Below are 21,747 nucleotides of genomic sequence, written 5' to 3'. Positions count from 1 at the left end.
AATAATAAATAAAGTAACATTTAAATTCATTCAAGAAACTAATTTGGGGGATGATTTCCGGGTTCCATTTCTGTGTATGAAAACTTTTGCCAGACATAAAATTACATTACAGCAGACTTAACAATTTTTAATCATCATAGTCTCTAGAGATAAAAGCTGGAAATGCTGAGTTGTTTTTTTTTTTTTTTTTTTTTTTTTCCCTAATCGATTTGTGAATGGATAGTTATCAATATTAAAACGTAGTCTGATTATTTCTTTAGCAGGATGAATGTTGTTCATAATTAGTGTGTTAATTTTGGGAGTATAGGGAACATTAGAAGTATAGTTCTTAGTCTGTTAATTTAGTTTTTATCAAATTGTGTAGGACGTCATTTTCGTCTGGTCTTTCAGAGAATAATTTTCCAGTGAAACAGATTCATATGAAATATTATATTTCTTGTCCGGGATTGCCGTAGTTTTTTTTATCTGAAAAGATGGAAGCAGCTTGCCGTTGATTTATTTATTCGTTTTTTTTGTCCCACCGGTCTGAATCAAATCGCACGAGGACATGACAGGCGGCCCTGCCTTGCGCGCATGCGCGCTGAGGCTGTCATTCCGCCATGGCTGACGCGGGCTGGCCGGGCTGTGCAAAGAGTTTGAAAGGTGTCATACTGGACTTGTGCGGCGTTTTATATGACAGCGGGGAGGGCGACGGGGTAGCCATCTCTGGTTCGATTGAGGCCGTGAAAAAGTGAGTGTTTGAATCGAGTCGTTTTAGACCTTCTTAGAGTTTTTAGCTACTTACATGCTCTGCATACCTAACTGTCAAAGGCCATGGAGCAAAGTGCATGCACCCGGTTATGGACTGTGCTGTAAACGTCTGTATGCTAGCTTTCCCTTAAAAGACTTCCTAACGGGTTGTGTGCACGCATCGTTCCAGCTGTATGTTTGCCTCAGCGTCACTGTGTCCTATAGTATTGTGCTCCATCCTCAATCTGACCTCCTGACCCTTTTAAAGGCTCAAGGCGTCCGACCTGCAGCTGCGCTTCTGCACCAATGAGACCCAGGCCGCCAGAGAGATGTTCGTAGCCAAGCTCCAAAGACTGGGCTTTGACATATCCGTGTCTGAGGTCTTCTCTCCCGCTCCTGCAGCCGTAGCTGTCCTGAAAGACAGGGGTCTGCGGCCTCACCTGCTGGTGTATGATGGTAATGTTTTAACTGACAGTCAGCCTTAGTTATCCTCAGCATCTGACCCTGTGTGCAGTGCATCTAAAATGATCCTTATAAACCACTTAAACCAGATTAGCATGTTCCATGAATGCACCTGCAGAGTGTGTGACACAGCAAAACTGCACATAACAAATATTCTTGACATCAGCCTAAATTCATTCAGTTGTTATTGTCCACAGAGCCCATGAACAGACCAGAACAAACAATGTGATCACTTTCCCAGCCTGTCTTTCACTTTCTGCCCCAAGCCAGATGCTTCCTACAAAAGATGTCAATCTTGAAAAGCGACTTAAAAATATATAGTTTCATTAAAAAAATCTAAATAGTTTCTTAAGACAGCACTGTAGTTTTTAAGAAATATCAATGAGTGTCATGTATAGGCTCAATAAACTGCACTCCCATCACGTTCACTGTAATAAAGCAACATGTTTTTAATAGTTTTTGAAGGTCTGTGTCACGGAGAAATAAGCTGATTTTGTTTATAAAGACAGTATGAAAGTATAGAATATCACCAGACTTCTCCTTTAAATGACCTAACCCTAAAAAGTATTAAATTGTTTGTTAATCTTCCACAGGACTTCTCCCTGAGTTTGACAGTGTGGACAAGACCAACCCAAACTGTGTGGTGATTGGAGATGCAGCTGAAAAATTTTCCTACCAGAACCTGAACGAGGCATTCACGGTCCTTATAGGCCTGGAGAAACCAGTTCTGTTCTCACTCGGCCAAGGGTAAGAGCTCATTAAAAGCCAGTAGCCCTTACTGTATTGCTTATTCCAGGTAGGAGGCACAAGGTGAACCACAAAATGTCTTCACTGAACCAAACAAAACATTTGTGATGGTTTCCCTTCATAGGAGGTACTACAAGGAGACAGATGGTCTGAAACTAGACGTCGGGGTCTACATGAAGGCTCTGGAGGTACAGTAGGTGCATCATTTTGCATTGATATATTTATTAAGAATTGATAATAGCACTTCTGTGCATGCTGACAATGGCTTTTAATGACCTCTTTGTTCCAGTATGCCTGTGATTTGAAGGCTGAAGTCATTGGAAAGCCGTCCTCAACGTTCTTCCAGAGTGTTCTCAACGACATGGGGCTTCAAGCACATGAGGTATGTAACAACAGAGGACACTATGAATGTGGGAGTACAAGTTAGTGTAGTATTTGATGTGCAGCAACGTAGAGTCTTACTTCACTTCTTTGAGCTAAGCTAAAATGCTAATCGTTTAGCTTTGCCGTGGGAACTCCTCTGTGTTTTGACTCTGTTTTGGCCTTTGAGTGGAAGTCATCAGACCAATTTATGGAGAATATGTACTTTATGTCACACATTATGAGCGTGCAGTATGTTCTGCAGATTATTTCCAATTCTAACGACCTTTACTGTTCAAGATTTTTGTTTTCCTCCTGGTTTCGTGCCCCATTCATAGCAGCCACCTGCTCCACATACGCTGCACTGCTGAACTGTTAACACTCCACTCAGTTTTCCCAACGAGACATACCTCTTGCACATTAAACCAATTACTTGAACACACCTCCTAATTGATAGCTTGATATATTTAGCAACTGGCAGCTGAAACAGGAAGACGCTGACACAAAGCCAAGACACTTCCTGTTCAGTTGTGCCCGCTTGTGGTTTTTTTTATCTTTTTGAATCAGCAGGTGCTTGAGCTTGTGTTCAGTGCCCATCCCCAGTTTAGAGAGGGGAAAACTCTTATGATGTTTTTGGCTGGTGAGGACTGGGTGTGTTTACTTTGGCGAAGGCGGGTGACGTCACAGTGCTCTTGTGGACAGGAAAAAAATGCTTTTAAAAAAATAACCGTGTACATATGGACTAGGCATTAGTTAATCTCAAGTCTAAGCACTGTGCTCTATCGCTGCAGCCTCTCTAAGCTTATCTATATTTGGACCCGGCAGTTGGCACCCTGAGAAAGCTCGGTTCTCAGTCTAAGCCTCACTCTTTTCTCTGGATTTTCTTTTCTTGGGAGAGACATGGATATAGCCACAGCTACATCTGCTGCCCTTTCCAAAGCCTTCAGTTACTCTCCCAGGCTTTCAGGCAGAGATGGTGGTGCAAAGGGTTCGTTGTTTTTTTTTTTCCCCAAAGTAGAGATTCTTGTTTGTTGAGTCACTCAATGATCAAATCAGACTGCTCCCTTCCTGCAGACCAGTGATATTCCTTTCATTCCTCTACCGAACTCTGTGATACCTCAGCTGATCCTGGTTATCTCCAAGTGTGATCAACCTGCCTGCATTACTGAATAATGCAGCCTGCTTGTTCCTTGAGCTCCCAGCCTATTTTTAGTACCCCATTTTACTGTTACTGATAAAGTTTTGTTCTTCTTATGTCCATATTTTGAAGTACAAACCAATGTGTGATAGTATCTGTTATTGCATCACTTGTTGTTGGTCGCTCTTTTCCCTCTCCTCACCTCCATCTGCCGATTATGAACCATTGCTATTTGTTTCAGAAATCACATTTTTCACACAAGCAGGCAATCTTGTGCTTGTGTAACAGCAAGCACCTGGTCAGTGGAGACGATGGCGGAGAAGTTTTCAAAAAGAAACATGAGGAGAAGGGAGGGCAGCGTGAAATGGATCCGCCAAGTGCTGATGATGCAGCAGGAACAACAGGAGGAGATAACAACTGCCACTCTTGGCAGACTAAAGCGAACTAAATTTGTTCTTTTTCTTCGCCCTCGTCACTTGCAGGTGCTGATGATTGGGGACGATCTGGTGAATGATGTAGGTGGGGCCCAACGCTGTGGAATGAAAGGCGTACAAGTCAGGACCGGCAAATACAGGTCAGTGATGTCCTGAATCCGCAAATGCTCTCAGAGTGAGCTATGGTTTCACCGACACAATCTACCCGACCTGAACATGACTCCTTATTGGCAACAGGTGGCCCTATTGGTTAGCCAAGTTATCCTTTAGCCATGACAGTGTGTGCCCTGCTGAGGTATCCTTGAGTAAGAGCCAAGCCCCATAGCGCCGTGCTCTCTGGTTTAATCTGTACTTTTATGCCTGGAGGTAAAAAGAAAAAAAAACTGCTTCCTGACAAGGCATCATTAAGTATCACATAAATCATACTGCATATCCATGTTTTATAGCTCTTTAAAAGAAGAAGTGACAAGAAAATGTTTCAATGCATTTTATTAAAAAAAAAATCCACATTTTCTATGCATTTTGAAGCTAGTCTGACCATTCTGTAAAATCCAAAACTAAAAACCTATTCAGCTTTTTGCCAGGTGAGGGCGCCCTCACACCAGCACTGTGAAGCAAAGTTTCCTCCACAACACACAGGCTTCCTGTGAGCCAACCGCCTCATTCTTCAGTCCTCCAGATTTGTTTATTTGATTTGAGAATCCGCAGAAAATAGCTTTATTCTCTCCACATGTTGAATGCTCTTAGCCCACAAGGTCATATTCACCCAGGATTTATGATCCCAGATCTGGAGATTACTGGGGCACCTTTCATATGGTGTAATTACAAGAACATATGGTTGATTATTTTAGATGATATATGCTGTACTTATGGCTTGAAGAAAAGAAAAAAGTGCCTGCGAGTAGGAGGAGACACTGTTATGGAACTACACATTATAATGTATGTTCAAAGTTGAGCCGTAACGGATGTTTTTAATGGTTTTTCTGTATGTAATACGACCTTACCCCTGCATTTTATATGTGTACTTTAGACATTTCTGGAAATGGAAAGGCTTTGTTTTTTTGCTTTTCTCATTTTAAACACAGCCCCAGTCACTGTTGCAGCAGTGGAACAAGTATTCAGGTCCTTAACTTAAGTAAAAGTATCAACACAAGAATATAAAAATAGTCTATTACAATTAAAAGTAAGACTGAAAAGTTGCATAAAACGGAAATACTTGTACACACACCTCAAAATTGTGCTTAAGAACAGTACTTTGACTTTAACAGAGCAGACTTTCCACCCCTGCTGTAGCAGATATCTGCATGTGAACGCAGAATCTGATTATGGTATAGGAAGCGTTCTGGTCTCTGTGGTCCAATGACTATTAACCAATCACGTTTGAGCGGGCTTTGCTTGCATGCAAGTACAGATGTGGAGGGCATTGGCTGAAATGCAGTCTCTGATCCGATGGGCTCTCATCGGATGGTGATTCAGCTTTTTATTAGCTTTTTTTTTTTGTTGTCAAGTTTGAAAGTTGAGTTGCTAATCTGAACCTCAGCCCAGATATCTGTTGTCTACACCGGGATCCTCGAAACACTGACCGTCGCCCCTCGGCGGTGGCTGAAGCATTCAGAGATCGCCCCCGCTGCGGAGGACATCAAACCTCTTCCTGTTATTGTGACCACTTTGTTTGGCTGTAAACCAGCCATTAATCTGAAGAGCGCCGTGCTTGATGACCTGCTCCACTGCCTCGGACTGGCATGCAGGTCTCGGGTCATGTGACCAGAGAACGCTGAGTAATCTGCTTGAGCATCAGTCAGCTCTAATCCTGAGCTAAGAGCACTCGCTGTAAAACCTGTCCTCTAGTGTGTATGGGGGGGGGGGTGTTTCCACTGTCGTGTGCTTCTGTGCATGTTGCTGGCATTTACATGTGTAACTTGTGCATATCTGTGCTGGTATGCAAGTTCAGAAGTCAACAGCATGCAGCGCCTCAGTGACCGCATGTAGAGACTGAGAGACTGAACGTGCTCTGATCTAGAATCCATCTGCTCCATGTGACTCCACAGTCTTCTCCCTGCAGCTCAGTTCAGCTCCAGCGTGCTGACACTCAGCAGAGTCCCATACAGTCAACAAAACACAGGATAAAGCAGATGAAATGATATCACTGCCCATCCAGTGTTTTGTTTTTTGTTTTGTTTTTTTTTTCCTCTTGGAGGAGGAGGAGGAGGGAGCAACTGGTCAGAGTAAATGGGATGTTTCCCACAGAGGAACATATGTGGAATCACTCTCTCGTTACATCGTGTATCGAGTTATGTTTCAGCTGTGGTGGTCTATATTTATGGACCGATAGGTGAAGGAGTTTATATTGTGAAACAAATGCATGCACAGGCAATACAGCAAGCTATTACATAATGTTTTAAGAATATTACAGTAAAATGACGCTGTTGTGTTACGGTAAATCATCAGTTAGCAGCACATGTTTGCATATTTGGACCAAAGATAAAGAGCCTTTTGATATTAGATGCTGTTTACAGGAGCTGCTATGGTTTGATGGTTTATTGCTGCATTACCTGCTTTGAATAAGTCATGCATCATATTTGTGTGTGAGCAGTAACAGGAGACACTTGTATTTGTAGATTCGTGCTTCTGAAGCACAGCCAGTAACAGGAAGTAACATTTGTGCAGCAGATTATGATTTATGGCTCTAACGTGTGCTGTCATTTACTCATTAAACAGAGACACTTCCTAATATCCCACATGCAGACGTATTAGACAGTACGCTGTATACATTCCCAGAGAACAAGAAGAGAAACGGCGACAGTAACAGTGTTTCTGTGGGGACTGTGAGAGAGGAGAGGACGTGAGATTTAACATTTTTTAGCCAAACAGGCGCAGTGAACCCAGGCTTGCTGGGAGCAGCTATAAACCCTCAGTCAGATCTGTGAAAACACAGCTGTTTCCAAGTCAACCAGATGCTGCGCAGGCCTCAGGCTTGGAGAAAAGACTGCTTCAAATACCCCAGGCCCAGTGACAAGACAGGAAGGGAAAAAGATACAAATCACAGACTAATCTAATCATATCAGCATATTTTAAAAAGCTTTTGACGTGCTGTTACTCAGCATGGATGGCATAAGACCTGAAATGCTTTAAGCTCAGTTTAGCTCTGTCAGACGCAGAGGCTTTCTGTATGTTTCACTGTCTGCTTTCTCACTCTCACAGACGACTCGAGGTCGACTTTTACATGCTTTGAAGTGAACTCATCAACCTGTCGGCTCCCTCAGTGTGCCTCGCCTTGTCAGATGGTACATGTCATCATAATTCTGTTAGACAAAGCTAAAAGTGTGCAGTGTTTTAGGGTTAGGTTGAAGTAAATGAGTGCTTGTTATCTTAAGCATGCACAGCAAGAGGGTTTCACGTGTACTTTTTCACTGTACTTTTTCACGACCACAGCACATGAATGTGCTTGTTATGTTATTGTGATGGCTCCTGCAGATTAAATTCAAGAGCAGGAGCCAAGAGAAGTGATATTACAGTGCCTACCAGTGATGGCTGTTGAGGCTATAGGTGTAATATAGGGGTAATTGTACTCGAGGAGTGCTCTGCTAGCAGTGAACTTTCCCTCGTTCTTAAATAATGAGCGAAGGTTAGCACGCTTCCCTCGGGGGAGCCAGAGAACCCTTTGCTCTTTAATGTAGAACAGGTTTGAAACGAGGGGCCTACACCAAAAAAGTGGTTGGAAATTAGACTGGGAGTATCGAGCTCTGACTGCTGATGTTAATCAGCTGTATGGGAACGCTCTGCAGACACCGAGCTCTCGTCCAGGCCCTGCTCAGCCTCTCAGCTCTGTAGTTATGTTGTGGGCAATCACAACATTAAAGCAGACAATCTAATCTCAAAGGTTTAATATCTAAAACCGTCGCAGAGTGAAACTCAGTATCCAACTCAGACCATGTGCGACTTGGTCACGTTCTTCGTCTTGTTTTGCTGGATTTCCTGATTTATACTGTCATAAGTAATTTTGTTATTCTACTGTCTCGAGGAAAGCACCTTTGGACTGATGAATTTTGGATAATTCTGTTGAAAGTAAAAAGGTTTTTGTTGATAAATGTGTCAATAATGAGCAAAATTCAGTATTAAAGCTTTATGAATTGTTTGTTTGTTTGTCCACTTGGGGGCAGTGGATCAAGCTGTGAACACAGCAGTGACATGTGGCCTCATAAATCTGATATGCCTAACGTGTGACGCCCAGCAGTCACGCAGTGGCATCATCTTCGAGTCCTGTATTCAGCTGCCTTTTAGCTCTGGTTTGGTCTCCATCAACCACTGAGAGAAATATGTGGCTCTTTCTGCTAAATGGTTCCGCTCTTTTCACCAGCTATGGGCATGCTCTCTGTGTGGGGGCAGCACGATGAGTAACCCCTTTCATATCACACATAGCCGTTTGATCTATTATTAATGCAAAATATTGATTAGTGCAGCTTTTTAAAAGGTGCGTGTTTGGGTTGTTTTTGTAGCAGTACATAAAAACCCAGAAAATATGTCAACTTGGCACCAGGATCGGCACAAAACTGTGCTTCTCTATATTTCTGCTCAGACTGTTTGATTCTGGCAGAGCAGTCACATCATGAGTGTGCCATCCTTGCTTTCTCTGTCTTGCAGCTATTAGTTGTCTTTTTAAGTAGTCATCTCCCGCGGCCTGTGGCCTCCACTGGTCGTGTGTTCTTCTTTCTGTTCTCTTATCTTCAAGGAACTGCATCAGCACAGAACTGGCGAGCTTTGAGGCCTCATGAAAGCAGGTTGACGTCGCGCTCTTCCCTTCCTGCACTATCTGGAAACGAGTTTAATTGCTGTGCTGACTGTCTCTCTGTGTTTCCGTGATAATCAAAGAAGCAGGATTTCAGACTTCTGATTTAAACACACGCCCTCAGCGCTGACATTTGTAATTCTGTGGAGGAGAAAGCAGTGTGGTGATGTGTCAGACACAGTGTTGTTAGGTATGTTGAATGAGGGCCAGAGACTTAGAGGAAGCCCTTACTGGACTGCATTTGGAATCTGGCAGAGAGTGCACAGCAAACAGTTTCACACAGCAGCAACCATCCTCAGAATGGGTTATATTGTAAACCTCTCCCTGTGGCCAATGCTTCACTGCTAGTGTGAGTGTTGGGAAACTGTTTTCCAAGCAGGCCGAGCCAGATGAAAGTCTCCGGAGAGACTCAGTCCCTGATGATAGAAACTATGAACCAGTTTGCTGAAATTGCACCCTGGTTCATGGCCTTTATGTCTGCCGCCGTCACTGAGGGACGCTAACAGGAAGCGAGCGTTGAAGTGGGGGCGAGTAACCATGGGATCACCACGCACATTAGTTTTCCTTCAGCGTTTTTAGCGTGCTGTGAGTCGGTTTCGTCGCTGCTCCTCCGAGCTCAGACCATATAGAAAACTAAACGTGCTAATGCTTCTTAATACCACACATGCTAACATTAGCAACATGCTAAAGATAGTTCAATGCTCCATTCGCGTCAGGTTGGCTAGCCTTGTAGTCACACCAGGTACACATAAGCTAAGATTAAATTAGCTATTTTGTAGTGTTAGTCGTTAACGAGGAAAACCGAAGACAAACAAACATTAGCTCCTGTTAGCTGAATTGATTACGTGTTGGATTTTCACAATATGTAATTGCAAGCAATGATGTATTTGCTGCCTCTTTGCTGCGGCTTTGTTGAGGCTAACTGGGAGATACCATAGCTGCCAGAATTTCCTGATATCTGATATGAAATTAAAGTCTTTTCTTTTCACTTTTTCCAACTCTGGTTGTTGTGAAAACATGAAAAAAGGTCTGTAAAATGTGTTACAGATTTGCAATGACAGTGTTTTTGTTTTATGACTGCTGTGAACTGTGTAACATGCAGTATAAATTACAGCGGTTAGCACACACCTTATCAATGAAGCTGTTGTGCTCATGCAAAGACACACATGTGCACACACGCAGTGTTGTGCAATGAAACACATCAGTTAGAACACACAGTTCTCACCAGATGGTCGGTATGCAAATATTCATAGCTATCACTGTAACTGCTACTCCTGTAATCAGCGTCATTAGAACCAGCAGGTCTGAGGCAGATGTGGAAGGAGAGTCAAAAGAGTTTGGTTTGAGGCCGTAGTGAAGTTTTCTAATGTGACTTCAGTCGTCTGAGTAGGCCTCAGGCTGTGGTGTTGGATGGTTCAGGCCTGTGAGAGAGTGTGAGAGGAAGCGCTGACAGCTTAAGAGACGTCCTTCTTAACATCTCATGGCACCAGTAAAGTGTAAATGATCCCCATTGGCCCAGTTCAGGTCAGATCCAGTGAAATCATTCCCTCCCTCCCAGCGGCCCATACATACCCAACTGGGTGAGTGACACATAACACTGTGATTGGTGGGGATATCCAGAGCAGATCTCCACCGGGCCACTCTAATGAAGTCACGCAAATAAAGCCATTATCAGTGCAGCGAGCAGAAGGAAGGACTGCTCATTAGGAAAGCAAATGGTCCATCAGCCTGAGCAAACAGATTGTAAGAGCGAGGTAGAGCTCCCACAGTGGAACGGTCTTTGCTCTCAGCTCCATGTAACATAGTGTTCAGGATCTGCGTGATAAACCTTCAATTGCTTGCACAATGTTGTGTCAAAATAGAATATTTTCACATGTGTAATTGTATTCTGACCCCTGAAAACTGCACATAAATCATTTGCCAGGATTTTAATGTCATTCTAGCAAGATGTACCCTTTTAACATAACAGGAAATCAGACTAATCTGAACTTAAGCGTCCTCCAGAGGTTTTTAATTTCAAAACTGAAGCCGGCCAAAAAAAATAGAGGCTTTCAGTTGTTTTTGCTCAGTGAGGTGATCCGTGAGTATATTGCAGATATTATGTATTTATATCTTTTAATATATGCTTTTGAAGATGAGATTTTGCTTCTTCTTCTGCTCCAGTTTCTGCTTTATAGGTTTCAGCGTTAGTTTCTGTAATTTGTTTGCACTAACACTATTTGCGACATGTAATACATCCGTTTTCATTCTTCTGTGTACACAGGGCGCTTATGCAAAACAGAGTTAACAATTCTCCTCCCTGTATAAATATACAGGTTGAATGGGTGACTGAGTGAAAGGGTTCATGGAAGAGTGTGAACATTTCAGCGGATTATGTGTGTGACTCCAGAAAGGTGATGCTCTCCCCCTCTGACATAAACAGCCTATCAGATCTCCATTCCTGTGAATCCGACAGACACCAGGCTGAACACAGCACAGCAGTGTTAGGTTTATGGATGGGCTTTGTCCTTCGCAGATCTGTGACACTGAACCTTGACAGGGCGAACGTGCACGGCTGTGGTTGCAGCTTAATCTCCTTTATAAACTGAGCGCTGCCCCTGGGATGGCTCTCAGGTACATACTGTATTTCAGCCTAGCTTATCTTTCACTCCTCCACTGGTGTCCTATGGCCTCAGTTGCTATGATAATGTACATGGCAGACAGGGAGTGATTGTCTTTAGCATATGTGACTTACCACATTTCAAGGCGTTGTTCGCATGGATCATCCACACAATTAGAAAATATCCTTTTACCCATGATAATGACTGTCTTTTTGGAGAACACTTTTGCAGAACTGGATTTGACGTGCGGTCGTGTCTGAGGAGATAATGCTGGAGTTGCAGTTTCTCTGTACTTTTGCTATGGCCTGACCTTTGTGAGCGGTTTTTCTTTTATAGACGAGAGTGCAGGCATTTCATAAGTTCTAACGCAGTGGTGCAGTCCCACGCCCTGTCCTGTTAACCTCTGTTAGCACGTTAGTTTTGTCTGTGTGGGGAGGAAGTGAAGTTATCTCATCACACTCTTCTCCGCTGAGGCTGTGGACTGTGAGATTACAAGCTCGACAACTCGGCTGCTGCAGTATTTCTGTGTCATTGAGGTCTGTTCGCCTCTGCGCCTCCACAGAGACCGATTGCTCCAATCCACTGAATCATGCTATGTGCACAGTGTGGCCTTTGAACTGGTGCGGAATCTGCAGGGTCGCTCTTTTGTATCTAGGTCCCCCCAGATCATCAGAGGAACTGAAACCAAGAGCGTTGTGACCCCTTAGGTTTTGTTTGCTCTGCAGCAAACAGGCAGATTGAGTCAGCAGTGTTTGGTTTATTGCTGCTCCCATGGTAAAACAGTGTGGCCCCAGAGTAACGGAGATGATCATCTATGTATACAAATCCATGGATCTCATACTTTCATAGTAGCATATCATATCAGGCAGGCTAAAAGTGTTCGACCATCCATGAATCAACCCTTGTTTCAGTCCTGTCTGCTAATCTCCGACGGCTGTTCTCCATAGCTCCTTTGTCAGTCAGCAGCAGCGCCTTTGGCAAAACATTTGCATGGCAAAATAGGAAAATACATGTTACATGTCGTTTCCATTTCCACTGCTGCATTACCCTCCTTTTTAACAGACAACACATGAAAGCTGCTTTTTGTTGGTTGGCTCTCTTTCCTGGCTGCTCGCTCCCACCTTATCCCTTCTTGTCTGGAGGTGGGCGGGTTATTCTTCTCGACATCCTTTGCAGCGCCTCAGGATTGCACTGCAATTACAGTTTTCTCAAATACATGAACTTTTTAAGTGCACCTAAATGCTAACACTTAGAAATGATGTCTTCTTGAATTTTCTCTGCCGTAAACGTGTAGGATTGATTTTCAGTGTAGTGTTCCATACAATGCCATACAGTCCCGCTAATTAACTTAGAGGCTAAGCGATGTTTTCATCCCATTCCCATGGACTGGAATCGGCTGCTTTGTGGGGAATGTAAACACAATCAATTCTGGAAATGATTTCCTCATCCATCAGGCACTCTGCTGTTGGCCGGAGACCCTGCGCTGCTCTGTCTTTATTGTGTCTGTGCTGGCGACAGCCGTGGCCGGAGGCGTTCAGTTTTTGGGTTGTCTGTCCATACATCTGTCCCATTCTCGTTAGCATGATAGCTCAGAAACGCCTGAGGGACTTTCTTTAAATTTAGCACTTGGACTCAAGGGTGAGCTGATTAGATTTTGGTGGTCAAAAGTCACTGTGACCTCACAAACACATTTTTGGCCATAACTCAAGAATTCTTATCAATTATGATAGAATTTCACACAATGGTCTCATAGCATAAATCTAGTTTCCCTTTGTCTTTTTTAACAGATGCATTTCATATTTCTATGCTTTCAGTAAAACATATCAACTTGGAGTCTCAGCAGTTGCAGTGTATTCAAGTGGCGTCCAAGCCTCGTGGCAAAACACTGCAAAATATCCATAGAAACCTATCAAACAGCTGCTGCAGCGTAATCCACTTTTCCACTGTCCATCTACATGCTCAGCATAAACTTTATTCATAACTCATATTTTTGCCATATTTAGCCACACTTAACCACAGGAGGTTAGTATTTGAGTACAAGAGCACCCCGTGTAACAGATAAGAGGTCATTTTATGACGTTGTGATCACACGATACTGAGTGACAAATCTGAGAAAAGTACAACAAAGCTAAAATGAGAGTAGAAAAGGTGAAGTGAGACTTATCCCCACCCAAATCTGCAACATCTTGTTCTCTTTCATTCAAGCTATGTTTTGAACCTTCTGTTTGGATCAGATAAACGTCAGATCGGAGCGTAACAGGGTCGCCAGAGATGGGGGACGGGTTCTAGATGGATGTGGCAGTAGCTGTGCAAAGAGATTAAAGAGCTTCATGACACTCCGGTGGGTGCCCGAGCCTGGCCGACCATCCCTCTCCACCCCAGAGTGACAGCTTCCTCTGCCTGCAGGCTCCTCTAAAGCCTGCTGTGCGTTATAAGTCAATGAGATATTAATAATTAACCGGAGCTTTTTTCACAGTGAGACTAGACTCCCACGGCGAGACAAAGGAGCCGGCCGGGCCTTGGCCACTGAGCCCCTCGACGGTACTTTTCCACCCCTGAGAGAGAAGAAGAGAAAGAAAGAAAAGGAGTGAGAGTGGGAGAGAATCGGAGAGCTAAAGCCCACAGATGGCAAGCTGAAACATAGCACTGCCTCTTAAACACATGAACACAGGCCCTTAGTCGTTTCAATGGGGATCCAATCCCTCTTGCAATTACCAATAGACAGGCTGCTTGGCTGGGGGGACTTGGGCACTTGCCTGGTTTCAGCTGGAGCCATTTTTTCTTCTAATGGTTTGTGTGTATGTGTTTGTGTGGTTGCACATGTGCGTTTGCATTTTCTGTAGCAGAAGCAGGTGACTCAGCAGTCCCTCACCGCTAACAAAACACTCCTGCTCACTGAGATATAGACACACGCACACACACACACACACACACACACACACACACACACTGATGAAGGCTCAGCAAGTCATCAGCGGCTCTGCTAATAATAACACGCTGATGAAAAGAGTGTGGTTAGATCTGGGTCACATGAAGCTCTGCATATTGAGCACAACACTGGCAGGACAGCTGTGAAATGATAAACGGAGTTTCCTTTTGTCAGTTTGCTTACATAAACAATAACTATCATAACCAGCTGTTGTATTTGATACAAAGTTTAGTTTCAAGTGCAGGATAAACGGCTGAAATGGTTAGCTATACTTCATAAATAAACAGTTGCATTAGTTCACCAAAGGTAATGGATAAACATTCAAAGTTAGTTAGCCACAAGTAATGAATAAACACTTGTTAGATTGAAGTACTGCAGAGTAATAACTTGAAATAGTTAGCTAAAAGTACCCGAAAAGCAGTTTAACTATGTAAAAGTAATGAATAAACAGTTGAAATCTTTAGCTAAAAGTACTCGAGAAGCTGTGGAAATCTTCAGCTACAAGCAGTCAATAAACTGTTGAACTAGGTAAAAGTACAGGAGCAGCAGTTGAAATGATGAGCTAAAAGTATGTGAGAAACACTTTAAATTGTTAGCTTAAAGTAATGGATATACAGTTGACCATAACAACCAATTGTTAAATGCATGACCGTATCGACAATTGATAATGTGAAGTACCATCTAGTTTATAATTCATTTATAAGAACATATTTGGTGCATGTCGGGCCAACAGACCCCCGCTGGGGACTGCTGGTCAAGAGGCTGTTTCAAGGGACTGGTACTTAATTTTCATACATGTAAATTAACAGAAATCAATGCTTCTTGAGAGTCTGAACAAGTACTTCAAGTGTAATCCTGCAGGCATTTGAAATTGTGATCTGTAATGTACACAAGATTTGTAGTTCAGGAGGTAAAGCCTGCAAAGAGACCAACATAGCGCTGTTAGCGTCGCAGAGACAGAAAGTGAAGGTTGACGCTTTACGTCCTGTTCGTTTTGGCTCAGATGTGTTTGTGGTTGGGAAAGATAAAGTTTCCAGTTTCTCTCTCTCTTTCTCACACACATGCACACACATACACACAAGAGGTTTTCAGAGAGCTACAGGATGGAAAAAAATCAAGTGGCTCTGCACGCTGCAACCAGGGAATCCCCTTTGCGTCCTGCTCGATTGGAAAGAACCGTTAGTCTGCGTGTGTTGAATTGTGAAAACCACCGCAGCTGTTTGCTGATCGTGACTCAACGTTACACAGCTTTTGTACAGTGAAGTGATAACGGCTGCTGCATGGCCACAAACTCAGCAGAGGATGTGAAGGCCTCAGCTTAGCATCTGTCATTGCTGTTGCCATAACATGCAACATGGTGGTTTCCCCAGTTCGGTTGGGCTGTTTTTCAGAAGAGGCTGCAGCTGTATTATGTCAAGGCAGTTATCAGCGTTGTGGTTCTGTAAATAACAGGTAAAAGAGAAAAGTGATGAATAAAAGTGAAGCTGCTGGAGTGGATGATGATAAAACCCGGCTGGAGCGTCTCAGCTGGCTCTAATACTCCATCAGTGTCTCCCGTGACCTTTTGTTTAGAACTGAACCAGTCAAACTGCGATCACATTCTCACCCTCAAGGCCAAGACTCCTGCAACGTCACCGAGGAGCAGAAAACACATGCACTTACAAACCTTCTCCTCCCTTCAGGGCGAGGGGAGAAAGCTTTGTCTGGTGTTAGTATCTTATGTCACCCACAAGGCTTGGCTGAACATAAAGGCTATAGTTATCACCCGGCCGTGTTCTCCTCCGGGTTATGGTTATGTAGTCAGAGTGTGGAAAGGCAGTGTTTTCACTGATGGTGCCTTCACTGGTCTGGTATGAAAAACACACTTCTACACAATGAGCTGGCCCGAGTGTTTTTCCGTATCATGCTGGCAGGTTGACTCTTTTCCTTGCAGCCTTGTCATTGCTCTCATAAATGAGATTCCTCACTGCAAAGCCAGGTGACCGCACACATTACAGAATGCCAGGGGTGTTACGGTCTTTTATTTAAAGAGGAAACATCACGAAAACGTTACACCTAATTATTCTTATTAAGTTGCATTTGTCGGTGTCACGTCCTTGTTCTTTCGCTTCCACGTTGTTCCTCTTTTCTGCTGCAGTCTGTCAGTTTTGCTGTATACTTTTGCTTTTGTTTTAACCAGTGAGCCTGCCTCTTTTGAGGTCTGCTACGTGCCTGTACGGTTGTCATTTTAAGTTGTAATTTTCCCAAGGGCTGGGCAATTTGTAGAATTGAACCTTCAATTACAATTTTGGCTTCCAGTAACTCTGAAGACAATTAAATCATTTTAAATATGTGTGATCTCAAGTAATTGCAATTAGCATTTTTGCCACGATGGACTAAGTTTCCATGAAGAGTCAAGTCACAGGAAAGTTAGTTCAAAGCTGCAAAGTTTCCTAAAAACAAGATCTTTCGATGTGTCGAACTCCAGCTGCTGTTTCCAGTCAGGTTTCCCAAAAGTCGCTCTGTGTGTCGCTGCGTTCAGCCCAAAGCATTGAGTGTCACGCACTGTCGGCTCAGACTCGTGCATGCCTTATCTGCTTTATCTGCGCGATGTCAAACGAAACGCACACTCAGCACAGGTGAAGAGGTTAAGAGAGAAGTGTAAATCGAAATCGGCCGTATGTGACAGTTTTGCTTCCTTCTGTGCAAACGTGTGTGTCTTTGTGTATGCACTAGTGTGTTAAGCATTAACCGATGGGAAGGCTGCCATGCCTTTCACCCCACGGTCAGCCACCTTGATAGCCGCCCTTTTCTTTATTTCTGTTTCCCATCTCTCCCGGTGGTTGACATCAGCTGACTTTCACACGCTCGTACACTCTCTATTTGAGTCGTACGTATCAACTTGCATTTCACGGCGGTGCGGTCTGTCCTTATAAAAACGTATCTCTGCGTTTTATTGAGCCATGTATCATGTTATACTGTATTTCTATCCGTATGACACTCGTAAATATGCTATAATCTGAAACCTGCCTGCGCATCATGTACATGATACTCATGTTCTCGTGTCCAGCTTGCACAACTGTTAATCCACTGTCATGTTATAGCTGTTGTAGGGGATTAGAGATGTACAGTATGTACCTGTTTTAAAGCACACGGAATGATGAGTTACGCTGCTCGATGACTTATTATAGACGATTTATTGTTTTGGAGTCCTTTGAAAATCTGCAAGAATCAGAATTTAAAATACATATTTAAAATACATTCGGCGTCCATAACTTAAAAGGATGAAGTGTTAGAAGATCAAAGTTCAGGATTATCAGCGTTTAACCTGTTATCTATATTTCTGACTATATTTTGATCAAAAATATTATACTTAAATTCTACTTTTTGAAGAATGTACTAAGTATACTCTGTGGTACTTTGTCGCCTTCAAGTATACTTAAGTTCACTCAAATAGTTCTTGAGTACCACTTGAATATACTGAAAGTGAAAATAGTTACTAAACTTTTTACAACTTTTAAGTGCACTGAAGTACACCGGTTAAAATCAGGATTCATGAGCATTCAAAACACACTTGCAGTACAATTGTATTATATCACCAATGTGTTGGAAATATACTTAAATACTAATACTAAATGCTAATAGTGTTTTACCAAGGGATTGAAAATAAGTACACTTTTTAAAAGTACATTTTATCTCTATTAGAAGTATTTGTAATTCAGTACACTGAAGTACAATTTATAATACACTTAAGTACACTTTTTAGAAGTACTTTGAAATACCGTTTGAATTAGTATATTCATTTTAATACATTAAGTAGAGCTTAATGACATCTATTCAGAGGTACACTTCTTAAAAGTATCCGTCAAACATACTTTAAATTAAGATGACACTTTCATACTTTCTATTTATTTATATTTCTGTTTATTGTATTTCTGTTACAGTAAAGTATAATACTTTTCGACCTGGGGGACCAGAGGATGTTTGGTGTTTCGGTTGATAAATTAAAGGATTAATTATCAGAGTCATTGTCGATTCATTTCTGTCAAAAAGCAAATCCATGAATCAACAATTCTTTCACCACGACCCCGATCGATCCAGATTCAGCTCCCGTAGTTCTGTGCCAAGAGGCCCCTCGCCTTATGATCACTGACCAAGTTTCTGGTGAAGTTTGTCAGCATTGTGGCAGCTGTGTTGAACTAAATTCTTGGCTGCTTCCCACCTCCTACCTCATGGCTGACCTCATCCGTTCGTGAAGGCTGCGCAGTGTCCGTCAGGCTCAGGGACCGAGCTTGTCTTTTCATGTGTATTGATATTACATTGACCTGAAGGACACGCAGCGAGCCGCAGATTACCTCATCGGTAACACTAGCTGCGTTGTGCTGAATTTTGCATGGTCACATTGACCTGGTTGCTCCTTCATTATTCATGGCACTGGGAGGAAAGCAGTAAAATGAATACACACATGCATGCATATCTGAAAGGCGGAGGCCATGGGAGATTTAGAGGAGCATCAGGCTGGAGAGACAGTGTGGTCGATGCTGCTGGCTTCGCTGCTTGAAACATAAGAGCCATGTGACTGACTTGCCTGTGTGTTCATGCCTGTGTGTGCGTGTGTGAACTCAATCAGTCCTCGGGCAGAAAAGGGTGTGGGAGTAATCCAGCACAGGAGACATAACACCCAGACCATTAGCGAACCAGCTCACATAACCCAAGTACTGGTGGCTGACAGACATGCGTAAACACATGGCACGGCTTCTCCGTATTCACTGCAGCTTCAGTATTCAACACCTATCTTCACACACACACACACACACACACACACACACACACGCACACACACACACTGGCCTCTTCTTTCTGATGCTACACTTGGGCGGCTCGCAAATATTTGCCATGGTTCTCTGCAAGCTCTCAGAGGGCAGGATTAATGGTGGTGTGTGCCGCACATCCAGGGCCAGACAAAGCCTCCCCATCTGGAGCTCCAACCCGTGACTGGGGAACAGAGGCAGCACACAGAGCCTGGTCAAGGCAGCCCGGGGAGGTCGGGGGGAGGGGGGGATCTATAGGCACCTCTTCATAAATGAGCAGGAATCCTGGGCAGCCCTGCGGATGAATGAAGGGGGCGTCTCTGCCTTTTGATGTGATGGGGAGGAAAAGGGTCCCACATGCCGGCCGGGGTCTGGTGCCACGCCAAATGGATCGCATTTCCCCTACCAGCTGATTAAACAGCCATATCTGCATCCTTCACTGGGCCCTGAGCCAAACAATGGCAGCAGCCAGGAGGGGGATAGGCAAGGCTGCCCTGTGCCTCCTACGGATTTTCAACGATTTAGGAAACCAGCTTGAGACAAAACTCTGATCAGCGGTTTCTGATGTATTTGGCCTGTGACCTTTGTCTTTATTGATTCCTCCACGAATACATTCACACGTAGGAGCACAAAAGTTCACTTGATATTAGATACTTGAAAAACTGTAAAACATTATCTGTGCATATCATACTGTAAACATAACCCAATCTCATAACCCATCCCCATTAAATCGACATAATGATTGAGCACAGCCATCATCTACGACCCTTTAGAAAGAAGCAATGTCTGCTGGTTACTGCCGGTCAGCTGTGTATTTATCAGCCATGAGCTTTTACGTAGATATCTCTACATTTCATACCAATCCTTCCGGTAGCTGTTGAGATATTTGAGCCTGGACCAAAGTGGTGGACAGACTGACGATGCCATTCCCCCGAAAAACCAAAGCTTTGAGAAACGTTCAGTAAAAATAAACTCAGTGTTGTGCAGCAGAAATATGTTTTCTTCTTTCTCTTCCAACCTTTTAGCATCCTGCAACTGCATCCTCTCTGGGTCCCACAACCAAATTATTTTCTTGGCTTTATTTTAAGAAACTGGGTGTTTTGGAATTAGCAGTTCTCATTAAAGTCCCCAGTTGGTCTGCTTTTAGTTGCCTTCAGATAAATTAAAGAAGCCTGGAACAGTGCGTGACAGCTGGTGATGGAGACAGAAAACAGGCACTACCCTGCTGGGGCTTTTGGCAAGCAGATGCGGAGACACCTTTACGTGTGAAGATATAAACACAGCGAGAAAAAAAATCGTGCAAAACCTTAATTTTTCGTACAGTGCTGTTGGTCATAAGTGAGCTCTTATGATCATTCTGGACACAGATCCTATTATTCCCCTCAAGCTGTAGAATTGTTCAAGCTTGGCCTTTCCTGAACCTTCTTAGACCATCATGTCCTGCTCTGCTCCGCATCATACATTCAGTCCTGTGGCTGATAACATCAAACTGCTAGTCTCTCTTGTTTCCTGAGGTGGCTGCTTGTTCCCGTGTCTTCCTCTGCTGCGTGTCCTTAAGCATGTGCTTTTGCATGTCCTCCCTCAGGCCCAGTGACGAGAAGCACCTGACGGTAACGGCTGATGGCACCGTGGACAACCTGGCCCAGGCCGTGGACGTGATCCTCAATCAGAGGCACTGAGGACGAGGCGGCGGACACTGGAAACACACCACTTAAACGTGACCCTGGGTGATACAGGCTGGTGGTATTTTCATACAGCTAAGTGTTGTTTCCGGTGGGAAGGGTGTACTGCATTCAAGTAACATGTGAAAGCAGTACAATAGTAAAGTACCATCCAAATATCCTGTAACTGACAAATATGGGAAACACCCACCATCTGGTGCTCACACGCACTGTAGAACAAACTAGAATGAGACGGCTTACTGTTATCCAGGTCTACAAGAGCTAATCTGGAACACGTTAGAGCTGTGAGTGTATTTGTCAGTACATGATTGGCATAGATAAGATACCTCGAGTTGACATGAATGTGCCTGTAACCAGCTGCTGACTGACAGCAAAGTAATGCTGTGTTCAGCCTCCCTGCTCGTGTTACACAGATTCTTTGCAGAGATACTTAAAGTGAAGACAGTTAGCAGTCAAACTGGAACTGCGCAATTGAAACGTAGCTGTAGTGCATTTTAACATGCATTCACCTCATGTAAGTAGTTCATTATGTGTAGGTAATGTTGTTGTTGCTCACGTTCCCGACCTAAATAAAGCAGCGGGGAGAGGTCCACATGCTGAGCTGTTGAATTTGCCTGTTTGTCTGAGCCATTGTCGCAGAACTGTGTGGGTTTTTTTTTTGTTTTAAAGGAGGCTCAAGGTCTCAGAGCACTGGGGAAAATGCAGGCCAGGCTCTGGTTTAAACTGGAATTCATATCGCAGCGGCTTTTGTTTTACAAAAACAAATGGCTGGAAATGGGAAGTGAGCTGGCCTCAGACATGATAAATGCAGAACCCAGCCGAGTGTGATGAATTACGCTGGTGCTCGAGCTCATGTTTCCCCCTCTGTAAACAAAAATGAAACGAGCCCTCCATCATCAGAGTGAAGAATCACAAATCTACAACTGCTTATCTCTATTTACTTGACTGTAAGCCGCCTCTGCTGGGGATTGGCCTGTCGCCGTTACATTGTTAATTGCCACTCATTAGACGCAGTGCATTCATGTCAGTATCTACAGTGAGGTGAAATGAAATGACGGGGGGGGGGGGGGGGCGAGAATTGGTTGTTGGG

The 21,747-nt window shown here is 43.6% G+C and overlaps 1 protein-coding gene across 1 annotated transcript; it reads left to right on the top strand.

Annotated features, from left to right (window-relative positions):
• Positions 1-571: 571 nt before the first annotated feature.
• lhpp (phospholysine phosphohistidine inorganic pyrophosphate phosphatase) lies at positions 572-21,257 on the top strand. The gene is made up of 7 exons (XM_076760059.1): positions 572-730; positions 998-1,185; positions 1,785-1,938; positions 2,063-2,126; positions 2,228-2,320; positions 3,919-4,010; positions 20,561-21,257. Exons 1-7 carry the CDS (start codon positions 600-602, stop codon positions 20,652-20,654), a joined length of 816 nt encoding a protein of 271 aa, XP_076616174.1. The 5' UTR covers positions 572-599; the 3' UTR covers positions 20,655-21,257.
• The last annotated feature ends 490 nt before the right edge of the window (positions 21,258-21,747 follow it).

The sequence above is a fragment of the Chaetodon auriga genome, chromosome 20 (genome assembly GCF_051107435.1).
Source record: "Chaetodon auriga isolate fChaAug3 chromosome 20, fChaAug3.hap1, whole genome shotgun sequence".
NCBI lineage: Eukaryota > Metazoa > Chordata > Actinopteri > Chaetodontiformes > Chaetodontidae > Chaetodon > Chaetodon auriga.
The sequence above is the reverse complement of the archived record's forward strand: the minus strand, read 5'-3'. Positions and strand labels throughout refer to the sequence as shown.